Below are 19,552 nucleotides of genomic sequence, written 5' to 3'. Positions count from 1 at the left end.
TGGCAATGATCAGTTGAATCTCATTTATTAAATTTCAGTGCTACAATTCTCTGGAATCACTGAGTCCATTCTGTTTGTTTGTGTGGGTGCTGCACATTGTAAATAGCTATTCTGGTACTAGTGACTACTAGATCAGTATCTTCTAGAACACAATCTAAATGACCCTGTAGACCTTTGTTCAGCTAGTCACTTCTTGTCAAAACTCAATAATGTATCTTTATTACCAGTGCATTTCTCAGAAATGTTGTAAAATCTAGTTACTGTAAAAGAAATCTGCTTAGTGACCCTAGTGGACTTTTTATGGGACTTTGTTAATGTTAAATACAATCACGTCTTACAGACACGCCTGTTCTGCAGCCTTCTCTTAAACACAGAACCAGGAAACTAGTGTGGTGTTGAGCTGTCTTTCTTCATCTACATGTATTCAAATGGCAGAAGCTAGACTTTATGTGAGCCGGGAACAGTTCGGCTGTTCGATCTGTCTGGAACTACTGAACGATCCAGTGACCATCCCCTGTGGACACAGTTACTGTATGGACTGTATTAGACGCCACTGGGATGCAAATGCTCATGAGAGACAATACAACTGTCCTCAGTGCAGACAGACCTTCACTCCAAGACCTGGTTTAGGGAAAAATGTGGTGGTTGCTGAAATGGTGGAGAAACTGAAGAGGACAGAACTCCAGCCTGCTCCCCAGCCTGCTCAAGTTTCTCACACTGAAGCTGGACCTGGAGATGTGGAGTGTGATGTCTGTACTGGCAGAAAATATAAAGCCATCAAATCCTGTCTGGTGTGTCTGAACTCTCTTTGTCAAAGTCACTTTCAACAACATGAGAATGTCTTCAAAGGTGAGAGACACTGTTTGATTGATGCTACTGAGCAACTAGAGGAGATGATCTGTCCAATACACAATGAGCTATTGGAGATTTTCTGTCATACCGACCAGATGAGTATTTGTATGCGGTGTACGATGGGTAGACACAAAAACCATGATGTGACATCAGGAGCAGAGAGAATGAATCAGGTATGAATTAGAAACAATAATGCAACTAAGCAAATGCTTGGCCATCGCATGCATGCCATGTACTTGCTTTCGATTTTGAATTGCTTGCCAGCCCATTTCAACAAAGTTAATAATCCACTGAAGAACCTAATAACCAAATGAAATCCCTCTGACCAAGCACTAATGCGTAAAGTATAATTATGGCTTGCAAACAGTACATTACAAATGTTTTGCCTTGTGTAATAGTATGCATTTTTAAATTTACACAAATCCAAAAGATACAGTTAAAGGGTTAGTTCACCCAAAAATGAAAATGACTCGCCCTCATGTCGTTTCAACCCCATAATATGTTCGTTAATCTTCGGAAGACAAATTAAGAAATTTTTTAAGAAATCTGAATCTTAAGTAACTACCACGTTCAAGGTCCAGAAAGGTAGTAAGGACATCGTTAAAATAGTTCATGTGACATCAGTGGTTTAACTGTTTATAAAAAATATTCTAATAGTTTCATGTCATTACGGTTGAACCACTGATGTCACATGGACTATTTTAACTATTTCCTTACTACCTTTCTGGGCCTTCAACATGTCCGTTGCATTGATGTCTACAGAGACAAATTAAGAAATTTTTTAAGAAATCTGAATCTTAAGTAACTACCACGTTCAAGGTCCAGAAAGGTAGTAAGGACATCGTTAAAATAGTTCATGTGACATCAGTGGTTTAACTGTTATTTTATAAAGCTAAGAGAATATTTTTTGTGTGCAAAGAAAACAAAAATAATGACTTTATTCAACAATTTCTTCTCTTCTGTGTCAGTCTTCGATGCGCGTTCACGAGAGTATCACGACACATACGTGTGATGCTGCTGACGCAGGAGCCGGCTTTCTGACATAGAATGTACATCTTTCTTAGTTCATATAGTCTGGTTCAAATAAATGAGGCTGGGCAAAAAATTGCAAGTCATCCTCTCTGTCAAAATCATCAGACATGTTTACGAAGACAGTGCATCCAGGTTCTATATCAGAACACCGGCTCCTGCATCAGAAGAAATTGTTGGATAAATATTTGTATAAAATACATTTATATACAGTACATCAAAAATATCTTAATTTGTGTTCCGAAGATGAACGAAGGTATTGCAGGTTTGGAACGAAATGAGGGTGAGTAATTAATGACAGAATGTTTGGGGGAACTATCCCTATCTTAGTCAGGTTATCACCATATTTAATTTTTGGCAGGTTTGAAAGCAAGGATGTAAGGGATAGATATATAGTATGATAAACTGTTCTTAAACTCTTTTAATTTTGGTGTGTCAATTTAAACAAACTAACTAACAAACATACATGCCTTTTTTGTACATACATCATACCCAGTTATAAAAAAAAAAATAAATTATGCACAGTGCAATAAGAAACATAATGTGATACATGAAATTTGGAAATTTTATGGAAAAGAAGAATTTGATATTAAATCCTATACAAATATCAAATCAACAAAAATGTTAGAAAAAGATACAGTGATTGAAATACAACGCAACACTGTCAATGTAATAGATTAGGTAAACAAGAGAGTTTAGTTTGACTAGAGTCTAAAGTCATTGTTTTGTAGGTTAGTGTGGAGGTGATGAGGAGGATTCTTCTATGCATGCTCTTTTTTTTCCCTCCCCAGAGTTCTTCATCTTCTTTGGTTCCTCCTGAACCTTTCAGCTTTGATGTTGCTTCTCGTTCTACTTATGGGAGAAAATCTTTCTCTAAAAGACTAAAGAAAAAAATGGACAATTTCCTTAATTCGGAGGTAGTGGTTGTATCTGGTTTGGGTAGGTTGAATTCATTCAGGAATGAAACATGTAAATAAATACTACTGTATATTAAATACAAAGGATTACATTAAATATGTTAATTTTTTCATAGTAATACGCTGCAAATTTCCTACCGATGGACCCAGGAACAGGAATCAGATCCTACAATGTATGTCACTCCACATACCCTCAAACATGTACACATATGACAAGTGAATTTAAAGGCATGAAACAGAGGTTGTGATAGTGTTTTCTTCCTATTGTTACGTATATGCGAGCTTCTTGAACAAGAAAAAATGTAGGGCGGGACTTCATTTTGTCCATCAGGAGCTGATTGGATCATTGTGGTTTGCTATTGCTGCAGTCTCATGTGAATGACAGGCCATAAACACGTCATCAGAGAAGAGGAAAGATGTTGTAAGAGAGAGGGGAAGTTATTTTGAAAAATGAAAGAAAACTAAAGTAAAAAAAAAGAAAAGATTTTGAGGGCACATAAATTTTACAAAAATTAAATATAAATACTGCAATATTCAAAAAAATGTAAATGTCAATTTTGATTTCATGGTGGCTTTAAATATTGTGTTTAATATTGTATTGTATCTCCCTTAGATTCACACAAGCTCTCAATGGATTCAAACACAATGAATGAAACACTCCTACTGTCTGGAGGGAACAGTGTGGCTACAAACACTGGCAAAGTCCAGCTATATCCCAAACATCCAGACAGATTTGATTGTTGGCCTCAGGTCCTGTGTAAAGAGAGTGTGTGTGGACGAGCCTACTGGGAGTTTGACTGGAGTGGAACAGCTGGTGTGGGAGTATCTTTGGCCTATAAGAGCATTTGCAGGAAGGGAAATGGTGACGAGAGTAAATTTGGATGTAATGATCATTCTATGAATTTGTACTGTTCTCCTTCCAAATACAAATTCTGGGACAGTAACAAAAAGACTAAACTATCTGTAAGCATTTCTAAATTAAAGACTTCTAGATTGGCAGTATATGTGGATTACAGTGCTGGAATTGTGTGCTTCTTCAGCATCTCTGACAAAATGAAACTCATCTATGTAGTCCAGACCACATTCACTCAGCCCATCTATCCTGGGTTTAGGGTTTATTGTGGATCATCTGTGAAACTGTGTGATCCAGCAATGAACTGTACATGATTTTGAGAGAGATGTGAGATTCAAATCGACGTTATGGTATTATTTTTCTGTCAATAAATCTGTACTATAGTTTAGTTAAAAAAAAAAAAGGAAGAAAAAAGAATAACAGACAAACTGAAAATTGTAGATTACATTTACATATACTGCCATTAAAAAGTTTGGGATCAGTAAAAATTGTAATGTTTTTTAAAGACGTTTCTTTTGCTCATCAGGGCTGCATTTATTTAATCAAAAATACAGAAAAAACAGTATTATTGTGAGTTTTTACAATTTAAAATAACAGTTTTCTATGTAAATATATATTAAAATGTAATTTATTCCAGTGATTCAAAGATTAATTTTCATCAGCCATTACCCCAGTCTTCAGTGTCACATGATCCTTCAGAAATCATTGCTGATTATCAATGATGGAAACAGTTTTTACTTTTTTCAGGATTCTTGGATGAAAAAAAGTTACAAAGAACAGCATTTATTTAAAATGGAAATATTTTGTAATAATATACACTACCGTTCAAAAGTTTGGCATCAGTAATTTTTTTCTTTAGTTTTTTAAAAATAAATCAATGCTTTTTTCAGCAAGAACATATTAAATTGATAAAGAATTGATAGTAAAGACATGTATCATTAGAAAAAAAAATATTTTGAATAAATGCTGTTCTTTTAAACTTTTTATTCATCAAAGAATCCTGCAAAAATTATCACAGTGTCACAGGTTCCAAAATAAATAAATAAATAAAAATAATACTTTTTCTTTTTTTTTAAAGAAGCTCAACATATATATATATATATATATATATATATATGTGTGTGTGTGTGTGTGTGTGTGTGTCTAAACTGAAAAGTGTAAATAGTTAAAAGACACTTTTTTATGTATTTCTATAATTGTTACAGTATCACTGTGTTAGCAGCATGTTAACAAACTGAAATCATTTGTGAGTAGAGACTTATATGCACTTTGCATGATGAACCCTATTTGTGTGATGCACATTGTATGTTCCAAATCGGATATGAGGTTTCATTTCAGGGAAGGCAGTAGTGCTAGAATTAGAATAATTGTGTAAATAATACGTAGAGTAAAAATACACATTATAGGCAATCTGTACACACAGACTGGACCAACATTTAAGCAACCTAGTGAAATCAAATGTATCTCAAGAAAAGCAAAACGTATATTACATTAAAGAATAATAAAAAGTTCTGGAAAAGTCATAACATTGTTCACTTTGTGAGTCTTACTGTCTTTCTATAACTTTTAAACAGGGCCGTCCTTAGGGGGGTGCAACTGGTGCGGTCGCACCGGGCCCAGCGCTTGAGGGGGCCCCGCGGCGAACGGACCGAGGGGGGCCCTGCTCTGTACCTCGCACCGGGCCCTGCTTTTAAATTTATCCCAGGTCCCTTCTATCTGACCTATAACATCAATAGCGCATGCAAATAATAAATGCTCACAGCTAAGTTATTTTTCGCTCTTTCGTTTTCGAAGTGATTATTTTTCTACAGTTTATATTGAAAGTGGCGACAATTAAGTCCGCATGAGTCACTGAATCATACACTGAAGTGACACACAGAGATCATCATTCGTGCTGCATTGAATCCCGCTTTGACATCGTTTGGAACTAACTGGCAAATAAAAACAAGCGATATACATTTATAAAATTGTAAGTTACAACATCAAACTTCTTGTTCGTGTAATATTGCATAAATTTAGCTCATGACAGCGGTCCTTTTAATTCATATTACAATTCTGATACAATACTTACATTTCCAAATTAAAGCTAGAAGAGGCCATTTCTGCGCTACTAGTGTCACCTAGCGGAACTACAAAAATACAAACAAACTTTGCAAAAATTCCCCAAACAAAGCTCTTACATGTCTATAAAAGGCAAGTCTCAGCAGGTAAAAGTATGCTACTTTCAACAAAAGGTCCAAAGGAATTCTTTTGACTTAATGCTTAGCTTACCAAACTTTGCAAGCTCGTCGTATCGTTTGAAACCCAGCATTCCATCAAATTCCTCCATCTTGTAAAACACTGTTTGCCCTTGTTGTACCCAATTGTCTGTCTCTGTGCATTTTGGATAGTCTTCAAATTTTGCTTGCAATTCTTTAAAGGGGTCATATGATGTTGGTAAAAAGAACGTTATTTTGTGTATTTGGTGTAATGAAATGTGTTTATGCGGTTTAAGGTTAAAAAAACACATTATTTTCCACATTATTGTTTCTCCTCTATGCCCCGCCTTTGAACTGTTCTGGAACAGTGTTGTAAATACAACTTAACCACTGATTTCTAGTCGTGTCCTCTTTTGGAAGGACAAACAAAGTATTTTCGCTTTCGCAACGAAACACACAGCGTCTTCACACTGCGGGGGCGGTGGTAGCAACAATAAAGTTATGCCTTCTTTCTTTGTGTGAACATTTGGGCGGTGTTATGCAAATTTTCCCACACAGTGACGTAGACATGTGGGGGCATGTTAGAACGAGCCATTTTAGGAGGGCGTGGACCAGTCTTAACTTTTATAAAGAATATCTCTTTGGGTTTGAGACTTTAGTCTTTGCAACTTTAGGGATCTTATATATTCACGAACAGCTTTTAACACTCCAAAGAGAAAGGAAAATTTGAAATCGCATAATATGACCCCTTTAAAGAAAAAGGAATCCACACCGTATAAACACCCACCGAATCAGCCTGCTGCAGTAGCCACGCCCCCAACTCTCGCTATTGGCTGCGCGGAGGTATGCAAATACACGTTAACAGGCAGGTGGGGCATCCTATCATTGCATTCGATCCTCCTAAGCCTTCCACAGAATAAATATATTTATATATTTAGACCACTTGAATTACTGATTTCTGTCAGGATGTGAAGAGACTTAAGGGACTGTCTTTATGATGTTTCTCATTATTAAAAAAACAACAGCAACAAAACTCTCCTTACTATTACAGGACTCTGCAGCAAAAGGGAATTCAATTGTTGTCATTTGTGTACTGCTAGGACTCCACCACTAGAGGTAGATGCACACACAGGGTTAAAACAGACATAAATCAATGATCATAGTTCTTAAACCTGTGTTTTCTGACACTAATTCAAATCCCTTCCCACTATTATTCCCATCATCTGTTCACTTTTTCCCCCACTTACCTTTCCATGCCAGACAGCATGAGATAAATTCAGATGAGATTCTTGGGAGCTTTTAAAACAGTCCCATCTGGCTTTGACTTGTCCAAAGGACTGCCTGAGGCCTGAACCACAAGCTCCAGCTTAAAGCCGTCAGAATCCAGATATGGACAGCAGCCCGATGATAAAGAAATTGGCAGGAGATTGAACAGTTAGTTATCCTTTCATCTGATTCCCCCAGTAGCTTTCTACAGATAGTGAGCATCCTGTTTCTGAGGACAAACCAACAGAGCACCTGAGAAAATGATAATTTAATGATAAAGCTTTGTTCTGTCACTTATAAAGATTTATACTGAGCTGCAATGATAAAAAAAGTGTAATGTTTGCAGAATATGTGCATAAATGCATCTAAAACATTCGGAATACAATGTGGATATTTTATATGTAATACACCTAAAAATTTCCAGATGTCATACCATTGTAAGGGCCTCCGATTCTCTTCTTTCTGTCTCTGTAAATGTAGAAGGTCCTTCTTAGGCGTGCAGGGTTCTCACGGAGGGGGCGGATCCATAGGAAGCAGGTTGATTCTCTCTCTGTATTAATCTCCGTCAGTGTGTCATTGTGTGTGTTTGAGACAGAAAGAGAAGGGGAGGGCTGCTATAAAGGCTGGTTCCCTGTTGCTCGCTCCCATTCCTTCTGTTTTTTCAGTGGGTTTGATCTGCAGGGGATACTCCAGTATGATACTCCTGTTTATGGCCACCTTTACCATCCTGGCGCTGTCCTCCCTGGACCAGGTGGAGTCTTCAGCGTATGACAAGATAGTCACACACAGTCGCATCAGGGCTAAGAATGAAGGGTAAGGGTTGATTGTTTTAAGGGTTCACCTTTGCCGGCTGGGAAAAGGTGGTCCGTTTTGTTAATACTGTTAATGGCAAATGTAAAATTACATATTAAAAGTCTGGGATTTTTTGGGGGGAATGCTATTTAAAACTTTAGCATTGAACAAAGAAAATTTACGATACATTAAATGATTTTGCACCATTTCTTGGACACTAATTTGTATGAAAATGAGTCAAATGTACCATTAGAACTTGTGTTCAAATCATCCTGACATCTTTTTTTTTTTTTGCCTTTCACTCAGATTATGTAGATATGTAATATTTTTAATGGAAAATTGTATGAAATTGCAAAATTAGATTAAATTGTATTAAATAAAAAAAGAAAATACAAAACTGACATTTTCACATAGAAGTCTCACACTCCCACTGTATTTCATATTAAGTTTTATATTTATCTTATACACAGTATAAATCTATGTTAATTTAAGTAATATCTACATAAATAAAAGTATTTTATTGAATGTTTTTGAAGCTGAAGCTGAAAAATTTAATTTCTAATTATTTCTCATTTCTAATATATATATACAGTATATATATATACTGTATATACATACATACACGTATCTATTTTACAATGTTAGAAATCTGTGTCATCAACATCATTTAACAATGCTGAATATTTGGATCTTTTTTATTTATTAACCATACATTTCTAAAACATAAATGGACTAAAAAGCAATTTTCACTTTGTTCAGTCAGCTATTTAAAGCAATTTGTCAGGACTTCTATATAATCACCTGCCTAATTGAACACCCTGTGGCCTGTAAGTCTGTCATGTATGAAGTTATCAACCATCCCCAGAGGGTTTTTTGTAATGCATATGCTCCCTCCACTCTCTTTTCCAGGCTCAATGTGTGCGCTTTACAGCAGGTCATGGGGACCAAGAAAAAGTACTTCAGCACATGCAGGAACTGGTATAACAAATCCATCTGTGGTAAAAAGGCGTAAGTTATCCATCGCTTTTCACTCTGACCCTCTCTGCTTTTGCGAGGTTTCTGCCCACGGACTTATTAGAGGTCAGGGGTCACTGGGACACAGCACCTGTAGTTCTGAAGGTGACGGTGGGTCATATTGGTGATGGATTACATTGGTTAGGCTTGTTCAGTGCTGTAGGGTGTGTTCAGGGAAAGTGAATGAAGCAGAAGCATTTGAAGCTGTTTTGTAGTCTTCATACAGATCGGTTTTGTTCTTTGTTTTGTATTAGTAATGATTCAAGACAGTTGGATTTTTGCCGAAACAAGCTGGTCCAGAGCATAAATACTCCCTAGAGCAATATGATTTATGATACAAAAACATATTACACTTTGGAGCTCTTCTCCCAGCTCGCAGCAGGATGAAACAACAGTTGTCAGCCGAGTGCATCTTACTGTACTTGTTTATGGCAGATAAACCGCAGCTCATGTGCGCTGACTATGACATGTTTATTGTCGCTCCACTGGCTTCTCTCTCTGTTTTCTTCACAAATGCCACACTAATTTACTGCATGTTCACTGAGAGGATGATGTAAGCGTGTTTCTGGGCTCTGTGAGACTGTGATGGAGGCCTCTGCAGGGACTGGTGACTAGTAATTGGCAGGCAAAACTTTTCAGGCTCAACTCAGCCTTTCCACTGGCAGAGATCTGTTGAGTGTGAAAGTAAAGAGAAAAACCTCAGGAAATGTCTATGTTGGGTTGTGCAGTTTTTTTCTGTCATTCTCTTTTTTGATCATAGGTATCTCCATATGTTCAGTTTCCATGTTTTATGAGGACAAAAATAGATATTAATTTATAATACCTTTTATATAAAACATATATTCAAAATATATGTTTTATATTTTATCTAATATAATACATTCATATATTTTAGATGTGGTTTAACTGTACAATTGTACTATTGTACAATTAACTGTCTTTTTTGCAGCCACTGTACAATTGTACAATTGTATGGGCGTTGTCTTAGTGTGTTTGATTTTGTGTGTGTGTGTGTGTGTGTGTGTGTGCACGCGTTTTTGTGACATATGAGGACACAAATTTGTATAATGACATGGGTATTACATAGGTATTACAAGGAGAAAGTGACTTATGAGAACATTACCCCATTTCCCCATTTTTCAAAACGCTTATAAATCATACAGAGTGAGTTTTTTTGAGAAAGTAAAAATGCACAAAGTTTCCTGTAAGGGGTGCTGCTCACCTGTTCTCAGCCACAACTCAACCATCAATAACTCTCAATAAACTTACCTGCATGTTCACTTACCTCTTGTCTCCGGCCTGTGTTGTGACAGTGTGTGTGTGTGTGTGTGTGCACGCGTTGGGGACATTACCCCATGTCCCTTATAAATCATACAGAGTTTTTTTGAGAAAGTAAAAATGCACAAAGTTTCCTTTAAAGGGTAGGGTTGGTGTAGGGCAATAGCACATACAGTTTGTACTGTATAAAAACGATTACGCCTAGATGTAATGTCCCCACAATTCACAAAAACAAACGTCTGTGTGTGTGTGTGTGTGTGTGTGTGTGTGTGTGTGATCGTGCAGCAGCATGTCCAGGAACCTAAAGGCCCGATTCTTCTTCATACCTGTAGTCTTCCAACATACATGGCTGTAGCCACTATGGTCACTGTAGGAAACATATGAAAGAAATTTAGAATGTGTCTACTGGGAGGACAATAATAAAAGCACTAAACACCCCTGCCTGGTGTCTCCCCCCAGTTCCCCCTGACTAAACTCTGGGCAGCAATAGGTCCGGAGCTGCCCAGCTTGCTGTCTCTCCTCTGGTCACACTGGGGAAATTTGAGTCAGGCCTTTGTCAGGGGTCCTGCTGGCTTCCATTTTCCTTCCTTCACCGACACTGGGAACATTGTTCAGTGTCAGGGGATGAACTCCTCCACAGCTGCAATGTCTGTGCCTCCAGACGCTATCATCATGATAAAAAAGAGAAACAGAGCAATTGAATCTGTGTGGTGTCAGGTGCGTGCTTCCAACCATATCGCTATCTGACAAACAGCAGGCCTACATGGCATGATAAGCCACAGATTTCTCGCTAAAACCAGTGAGGAACAACATTAGTCATGGGAGAATTTTATTCACACCATCTGCAGACAGCTGTTAGAAAGCTTCTTTGCTCTTTTTTAGTGCATTAGAACAGCTTTTAGGCTACTAGCCAACATTCAAATTATTGTGTTTACTCTTAATAAATATCTAAAATGATCTTAAACTAGATTTAAATGTAAATAAAATAAAAAAAATTGTTTACACAAATTAAGATATTTAGCGTGGAAAGGAGATTTTGTTTTCTTTACCAGCCTTTTCCCACATACTAAATTTTTGGAAGTATTACTGTACTTTATTTTTTACATGACAATTCATTTCAACATCTCTAGACATCATTGAGATTAAATGAAGCGCAAATTGAGACATTTTGAAATTATCTGGCTTCTATTTTTAATCTAATTTATTTTTTTACATTTTCATGAGGAAAAGCATCCAAATCTTTCTCCTCTGAAGGTTCACGAGAGATCTCTCCTGGACTCAGATTTGCCTAAAGTTAAGACATTTCAGTTTAAACTTGTCTTTGAAAAAGAATTTGCACTTGAAAAATAATTTTTGATAAGATATGCCTGCTACTTTCTCATTTGTATCAGATTGTACATTCCCTACGGGATTTAATGAGAAACATCTAAAACAAAGATGATACTTGCATGAGATGTAACTTGAGACCTCCTGAGCCACCTTCTGAGCAATAAAATCTACCTCTAAGAGCACATATCAACCTGTACGCTCATGATGTGTTCAATAAACCGCTGGAACAATTCAAATGTTTCCCCACTGCATGCTAGATACACTATAGAGATACCAGTTGAAATTACTTCCAAAAATAAACATCAATCATACTGTCAAAACAGCCCAGAGGCAAGTGACCTCACACGTTTCAGACAGTACGCTTTCTCTGTTAGGGTTGGCTCAGATTTGGGTTGTTGCCCTCTTATTATGTCAAATTTTCGAGGATTTGCCGATGAGGTGTTACTGTGGAGCCTGAGGTTTAGATTTACAGTCAACATTCCAAGGAGAAATGATCTTATTGTAATATATTAGAATATTTTTCGGGTCATTGAAAGTGTACAGAGAGGGTCTTTTGGAATCTTTTCTAATTCATTAAATTGTGTTTTCTAAGTCTTAATATAATACACATTTTACACATTTACATCTTATTGGTAGACATTGATTCCTGAAGTTTGTGAGGCAATTCAGTTTTTAAAAAAATGGCAAAAATATTAAGAGAAAAAACACTAAATCAATAACAAATCCAGATAAAAGTCCAGATGGTTGAGCAAACATGTTTTATATGAAAAAGACATCTAAATACATTTAAAAATGAACAAGACATGCTTAAATAATTTATCACATGAGTTTTCAGGACTTGATATAAACAAAATGTCAATTCCTTCCATTTTATATCAATGGAACAAATTTGGTAGGAATATTTTACATTCTATAGCTGCATCATTTGAATATGATGTACATCAGTTTAATATTTTGACTCTTTCTATGCAGGATGGTCTTATATGAGTGCTGTCCGGGTTATATGAAGTTAGAAGGGAAGCGAGGGTGCCCTGCAGGTCAGTATTCATTCATTTCACCAATAGAAATATATTTTCTTAAGAGGTTTCTAGTCTGAGTGGTTGTTAGAATATTGCTATATGGTTATTGCAGCATTCTGCATGTAACTATGGATTTTTTTATAGTATTGTTTTCCAAGCAGCACAACATTTTTGAGGTGTAATCATGCCTGTAGCGCACATGACAAAGGTTAATACATATGGTTATTTTTACTGCTCCGAAGCACCAACAATTATCACACATTTGACTTCAGTTTAAGGTCATGCTTAGATTAAATGTCAGGTTATTCATTTGCTATGAGTTCAGTGGAGGAGGACATTAGCTTTTGTTCTCTAAACAAAATCCAGGCCCAGCTGGCTGTACCTATACATGAGGTTAATGAGCCACAGCTAGTCTTGAACGAGGATTCGAGGTTCACATCATGTGAAAGGATACTCTTTACAGTACTATATCCTGTGCATGAGACTCTTTTGTTTATTTCCTTTCAATTTCGCTCCACCACCCAGTGGCTCCTATTGACACTGTGTTTGGCACCCTGGATCTGGTGAATGCCAAGATGACCCAACGATACTCCGATCAATCCAAACTGAGGGAAGAACTCGAGGGAGCTGGGTCTTACACAATGTTTGCACCCAGTGACGATGCCTGGGAAGAGTTAGATCCCGTGAGTCAAATTCCCTGCCACATTTGACTTCATTCGAGCCGCAGTTTTTGCATGCTATGTTTAAATCGGTGATCAAATGTGCGTGTCATTAAGAAGTGAAGCATTGACTGGAACTTATTAAAAAGAAATAAATTGAGGAATATGCCGTCATGGTGTCTTTTCTTCAAAGCGCTGACAATTTAGCATTGTTTCTCTATTTCCAGACATCGAAAGCTGCCTTGGTCAGCAGTGGAAACACTGAGCTTTACAATGCACTCCATTATCACATGGTCAACAAGCGTCTTCTCACCAAGGACCTGAAGAATGATATGACCCTAGAGTCCATGTATAACAAACAAGGCCTCTATATCAATCACTACTCAAATGGAGTATGTTTCTCTTTTCTTCAAATTTATTGTCTGTATGAAACCATGTTATTATTTATATATTGTAGTATTTATAAATGTTTTGATTTAGCTTGTTTTAAGATATATTTTCCGTTTTAATTTAATTTTAGTTCATGTGCTTGTCATTTTTTTAAATAGATTTTTATTTATAGTTATTTAAGCAAGTTTATTTTGATTTCCGTTTCTGTTGTAGTAATCATATTAGTTCAGCTTTAACTTTTTTTTTTATTTCAGATTTATTAAATCAACAAAAACTATTTTTATATTAACATTTTTATAAATATTTATAGTTTTAGTTAACAATTAGAACACTGTTTGCACCTATAAGATTCTGCCATTATTTACTCACCCTCATGTCTTTCCAAACCTGTAAGACTTTCTTTCATCTGTGGAGCACAAAAATAGTTTGAAGAACGTTTGAACTATTTTTATTTGTTTTATTTATGCAAACAGGTCAATAGAGTCCAAAACAACATTAAAAACTCAGATATTTTCCAAAACATTTTCTATATTAATTTTTGGATGAGCTATCCACAACTACAGTTTTAAAGCCACTTTTACAAAGTTTTCATAACTTTTTTTCAACAATTTTGCAGGTTGTCACTGTGAACTGTGCCAGGATCATTCATGGCAACCAGGTGGCGACTAATGGGGTTGTGCATGTCATTGATCGGGTCATCAGCGTCGTAAGCCAAACCATCAAGGATGTGATCGAATCCAACGATGATCTGGCTTCACTGAACGTACGTGTTATCATACCCGTGGTTTTGTAAACAAATATGATGAAAACTCTTTGGAAGCTTTCTGAACTTTTGAAAAAAAAAAAAAACATTCCTCTGCAGGGGCATATGATTTCAGAGAGTGATCTTGGAAAACATTTTGTTTGTGATGTCTTTTATAGACAGTTGCTTTGACATCGGGTCTCCAGGGTCAACTGGCAGAGCCCGGACACTACACACTTTTTGCTCCAACCAACGAGGCCTTTGACAAACTAGGCAGTGATGTCCTTGAGAGACTTATGAGTGACACAACTGTACTTCAAGGTAAACACAGAATATCTTTTAGACAGTATAAAGGAAAGTATTCGTGTTGAGGTGGATGGAGTCTTGATGCACTACAAAGACAGTAACAATACTGTTATTGTGGTTTCATCACAGTAAACTTCTGTGCAAAAGTTTGGGGTGTGTAAGATAGTTTTATTCAGGGTGCATTAAACTGAGCAAAAGTGATAGTAAAGGCTTTTATAATGTTTCAAAAGATTTCTATTTCAAATAAATTCTAAATTAAACAGAGAATCCTGAAAAAAACAAACAAACAAATGTATCACTGTTTCAACAAAAATATTTAGCCGCACAACCATTTTCAGCATGGATAATCTTTAATGTTTCTTGCACAGCAAATCAGCATATTAGAAGGATTTCTAAAGGATTATATAACACCGAAGACTGGAGTAATGATTCAGCTTTGCCATCACAGGAATATAGTACATTTGAAAATATATTGAAATAGAAAGCAGTTATTTTATATTGTAAAAATATTTCACAATATTGCTATTTTAATATATTTTTAATCAGATAAATGCAGCCTTGGTGTGGTTAGCTTAAAAGACTTCATTCAAAAACATTCAACAACCAACCACAAACTTTTGAACAGCAGTGTATGTGCACACAAAACATGCACATAAAGACTAACAGCCTCGTGTTTTAAGTAAACTGCACAAATGCAGTCCAATCCAAGCAGTGGCACATTCTCAGACAGCGGGCAAACAGCGGATCGGGCCGCAGCAACACGAGGATCCAAAACCAAGTTTGGTCAAGACCTCTAACGCTTCCTGATGGGAAATGCTTAGATGCTGAATAATACTTCATCTGATTCTGGTGAAAAAGATTGAGAATTTTGTGGTCAGACAATCGTAAGTGTCGTAACAGACAAAACATGTTTTCCCCATGAAAAATAAAGAGGGTCTCATTACAAATCTAATCAGTGTGACCTTTTAGATGACTGAGATTATCATTATAGAAAAAGCATTCAAAGAAGATAATGTCGAGACAGGGGCGGCATTTCCGTATGGCAGAGTAGCAGAGTACGGCGGTTGCCATACCCTAGCCGAGTCAGGTGTGCCATGAAAAATTATCCAAACTTAATATCTATTATATTTTGTTATTACTATTTTAAATCAGAGGGTTTTTACAAATATTTAACCAATAATAAAACTTCATAACGCTATTGGATCCTTAAACTGTCAGAGAAACCTTGTAACTTCACCCTGCCTCCATTCAGATTGACGCGCCGCGCACAGGAGGAGACAGAGCTACGCTTTTTTGCTTATATCATGAGAATTTGGCCTAGTGTACTAAACAACAAGAAAAACTAAGCACCCATATAGCTACAATAAACATTATATAACCTGTAAACGTTGATGAAAGCGTATAATGCAATGCACTTGCTGCCTCAGATGTGGCCGTTATATTGACAAACAAAACACAGATCTCCGTCATTCGCTGGTCAAAAACCTTGTTAACTCAATTTGAGCTTGATTTTCATATAATGTTAAGTGCAAATGTCTGATACAATACCAACACTGACAGTGTTTAATTGTTGATTTTTCCCCTTTCTATCTTTTTCCCCTGTATGCTATTTCAGTGCTTCAGTGTGCCATGGGATTGCTTTATTTATCAACCCCCACCTATATTCAAAAGCAAAGACTAGCTTTGAAGTAAACATTCAGTTCTTCTGAGGGCAATTATCTCAAGATCTCACTTATGTAAATGCTGTGTGAAAAAAGCAAATCATTAGAGCAGATCAGGCATCACGTTCTGGTTTAAAGGCCTACGGCACACCGACTGATTTTCTTGTGTATTTTGTCTACTTAAATTAGATTTTTTTAGCATGCCTCATTTTAGGCTAGAAGGGAAAGACCACACAGATGTATAAAGTCAGCATTACATCACTTCTGGCTCTTACAGGATCTGTGGCCCTGTCCAAATGGCTCACTTGATGTGGACCTGTGGTCTTGTGGACTTTGCTCGCATGTGTACATGATGTCCACAGGACCCTAGCAGTGGTTCTCAACCTTTTTGACTCCAAGGCCCGACTTTCCAAGACAATAATCAAAAGCCCTCCATTTAGGCCAGGGTATTTCTGGTACTTCTGCTGTAATGACAAAACTTATTTCCAAACTTTTTTGTTTACAGAAACTATAGGAGTGGCAATATCTTAATAATGAAATTAATTCCAGAAGTTTTAAGAACTGTTTCAAGAAGGGTTCATGCTCTTCACGTTTGAGATTACAGGATACATTTTTGTTTTTTAATATTTTTTTTTTTTTGTCACAAACAGTACTTCCAATAAAATATTTTAGAGCTTGACAAAATTATATAGTCAATATAGAAATAGCCTCTTACGATTTTATTAATGTATTAATTTCCATCATTTTTTCATGTCTAGAAATCATGCTTTTAAAATTCATATTGCATATATCCAAGTTTTCTAGGAATGTGGGAACCCAGGGCCTCATATTATGCACAATTGAGCAACATTTCAACTGCTTTTTAATTATTACGTCACTGAAATGAATGCATTTATGTTAATTATTTACTGAAAACAATAATTCTAGTAATAATTAGTGCTGGGCAACAATTAATCGTGATTAATCGCATCCAAAATAAAAGTTTTTGTGTACATAATATATGTGTGTGTGCTGTGTATATTTATTATGTACTGTATATATAAATACACACACATGCATGTATATATTTAAGAAAAATATGTTATGTTTATATATTAAATATATTTTTATATAATATAAATTATATGAATATAAATATATACATGTAAATACATGTAAATATTTTCAAAATGTGTGTGTCTTTATATATGCATAATAAATATACACCGTACATACACATATATTATATAAACAAAAACTTCTATTTTGGATGCTATTAATCGCGATTAATCGTTGCCCAGCACTAGTAATAATATATGCGCTTGAATTTAAGATGAAGCAGAAATTTAAAAAGAGAGATGCATTTAAGAACATTTTTGTCTATACAGACGTTTTATAAATTGTTTAGGAATATTTCGAATCTGTTGTAGGTCCACATATAGGATCATTATATGCACATCTATATTAATAAGGGGGAAATACAATCTCAATTAGATGGACAGTTCACCCAAAAATGTCTGTCATACAGTAATTGGTAGTAATTCTGTTATTAATTACTCACCCTCATGTCGTTCCAACCTCGTAAGATCTTCGTTCATCTTCGGAACACAAATTAAGATATTTTTGATGAAATCTGAGAGCTTTCTGACCCTGCATAGACAGTGAAGCAACTGACATGTTGAAGGCCCAGAAAGGTAGTAAGGACATTGTTAAAATAGTCCATGTGACATCAGTGGTTCAAGCGTAAAGTTATGAAGCTACGGGAATACTTTTTTGTGCGCAAAGAAAACAAATATAACGACTTTATTCAACAATTTCGTCTCTTCCGTGTCGGTCTTTAACACACGTTCACGAGAGTACCACGATGCAAGCCACAGCTGACTGTTACCCAATAGCCCATGTGGTAAAGTTTAGAAGTGTAGATGAATAGGACCTGTCTTAAGAAGGTTGTTTTGATTTGGATTTTGGTTTGGCAAAGCACTTAAAGTTGTCAGACTGCACATACATGTACAGCTTAAACAGATGCAGGAAATTGGCGAAATAAGCTCAGCTGCTGGGAAAGTGATATCACAGTTGATGTAAGAGTCTCAGCTCTCCACCACATTGCCTCCGCACAGGAAGAACTGGGCGGGTGTCCCATTGGACAACATGAGCTTCTGTTATTTTTATTGTCTCTGTCTAGTGGTCTATATCTTGATGCTTACTGGACTGTGACGATAAAGACATCTCAGCAGTTCAGGTCAGCACGCTGTTTATCGTTCGATCTGTCGCTTAAACTTTCTCCATCTCTCTTCATCTGTTTATTTTTCAAGCCCTTTTGAAGTACCACCTCCTGAACTCAGTGCAGTGCTCTGAGGCCATTATGGCGGGCTCCATCTATGGGACTCTTGAGGGCAGTAATATTGAGATCGGATGTGATGGCGAGAGCCTTACAGTCAATGGTATCAAGATGGTGCTGAAGAAGGACATTGTCACCAGCAATGGGGTCATTCATCTGATCGACCAGATGCTCATGCCTGACTCAGGTGAGACTCTGTACCTGCCCACTGGGTTCAGCCTGACTTTATTTTTACATCCTTATGTCGTACATTTGTATATATTAAAATATACAAATGTATTGTCACTGATATAACATCTAAATCATTTAAAGTTGTGATAAGTGTGTGTCTTGTCTTGCAGCCAAGCAGGTGATGGAGCTTATAGGAAAATCTCAGAGCGTCTTCAGTGACATGGTGTCTGAGCTCGGCCTGTCTGCCTCCATGCAGCCTGAAACTGAGTATACTATTCTTGCACCACTGAATGGAGCCTTCTCTGGTGAGCTGACCTCATGACTCTATGAGCAAAATACAGGATGTTTCTGCTGAGATAACTGTGAGCGCTCACCAGGAGTCTGTTTTTCAGTTTTTGTTTTTCTTTTGGAGGAGGCCTGAATAAACTAATGAGAAATATTTCAAATGTTACAATGCACCTTTTTTTTTTACAAAAAAATATATGCACTGTATTTGTTATGTGTATATAATAAATTAATATATAAATAAATATCATCATAACTGTATAATTACAATCATTAATCATTAATTAATTAAAAAATATTTTATTCATTTTATGCTATTTTTAATAATTTATGTTTATATATTATTATATTTATTATATTATATTTATATATAATTTCTAAAAATTTAAATGAAATCATAATGTAATACAGAGACAAACACGCACTCACACGCACAGACAGACAGACAGACAGACAGACAGATAGACAGACAGA

General features: G+C 36.2%; 2 protein-coding genes across 3 annotated transcripts in view; both read left to right on the top strand.

Annotated features, from left to right (window-relative positions):
* Positions 1 to 428: 428 nt before the first annotated feature.
* ftr54 (finTRIM family, member 54) lies at positions 429 to 3,965 on the top strand. Its single transcript, XM_016493408.1, has 4 exons — positions 429 to 1,025; positions 2,673 to 2,820; positions 2,915 to 2,971; positions 3,412 to 3,965. The coding sequence occupies exons 1-4, from the start codon at positions 429 to 431 to the stop codon at positions 3,963 to 3,965; spliced, it is 1,356 nt and encodes a 451-aa protein (XP_016348894.1).
* A 3,710-nt stretch (positions 3,966 to 7,675) lies between these two features.
* Positions 7,676 to 19,552, top strand: part of LOC107693921 (periostin-like) — a 26,227-nt gene continuing 14,350 nt past the window's right edge. For both annotated transcript variants that reach the window (XM_016493467.1, XM_016493466.1), the window contains exons 1-9: positions 7,676 to 7,928; positions 8,817 to 8,915; positions 12,501 to 12,565; positions 13,073 to 13,230; positions 13,434 to 13,598; positions 14,213 to 14,359; positions 14,518 to 14,659; positions 18,597 to 18,809; positions 18,964 to 19,098. In XM_016493467.1, coding sequence (XP_016348953.1) covers positions 7,810 to 7,928; positions 8,817 to 8,915; positions 12,501 to 12,565; positions 13,073 to 13,230; positions 13,434 to 13,598; positions 14,213 to 14,359; positions 14,518 to 14,659; positions 18,597 to 18,809; positions 18,964 to 19,098 — 1,243 coding nt within the window. In that variant the 5' untranslated portion in view covers positions 7,676 to 7,809. The remainder of the gene's footprint in view (positions 7,929 to 8,816; positions 8,916 to 12,500; positions 12,566 to 13,072; positions 13,231 to 13,433; positions 13,599 to 14,212; positions 14,360 to 14,517; positions 14,660 to 18,596; positions 18,810 to 18,963; positions 19,099 to 19,552) is intronic.

The sequence above is a fragment of the Sinocyclocheilus anshuiensis genome, unplaced genomic scaffold (genome assembly GCF_001515605.1).
Source record: "Sinocyclocheilus anshuiensis isolate Anshui unplaced genomic scaffold, SAMN03320099.WGS_v1.1 scaffold694, whole genome shotgun sequence".
Taxonomy (NCBI): Eukaryota; Metazoa; Chordata; class Actinopteri; order Cypriniformes; family Cyprinidae; genus Sinocyclocheilus; species Sinocyclocheilus anshuiensis.
The sequence above is the reverse complement of the archived record's forward strand: the minus strand, read 5'-3'. Positions and strand labels throughout refer to the sequence as shown.

What these genes read in the sequence shown, in the direction of transcription:
- ftr54 (XM_016493408.1), top strand. Translation starts at nt 429, where the DNA reads ATGGCAGAAGCTAGACTTTATGTGAGCCGGGAACAGTTCGGCTGTTCG. An exon ending in GAGCAGAGAGAATGAATCAG is followed by an intron (nt 1,026 to 2,672) that starts GTATGAATTAGA and finishes TTCCCTCCCCAG; the next exon opens with AGTTCTTCATCTTCTTTGGT. An exon ending in AGTGGTTGTATCTGGTTTGG is followed by an intron (nt 2,821 to 2,914) that starts GTAGGTTGAATT and finishes ATTTTTTCATAG; the next exon opens with TAATACGCTGCAAATTTCCT.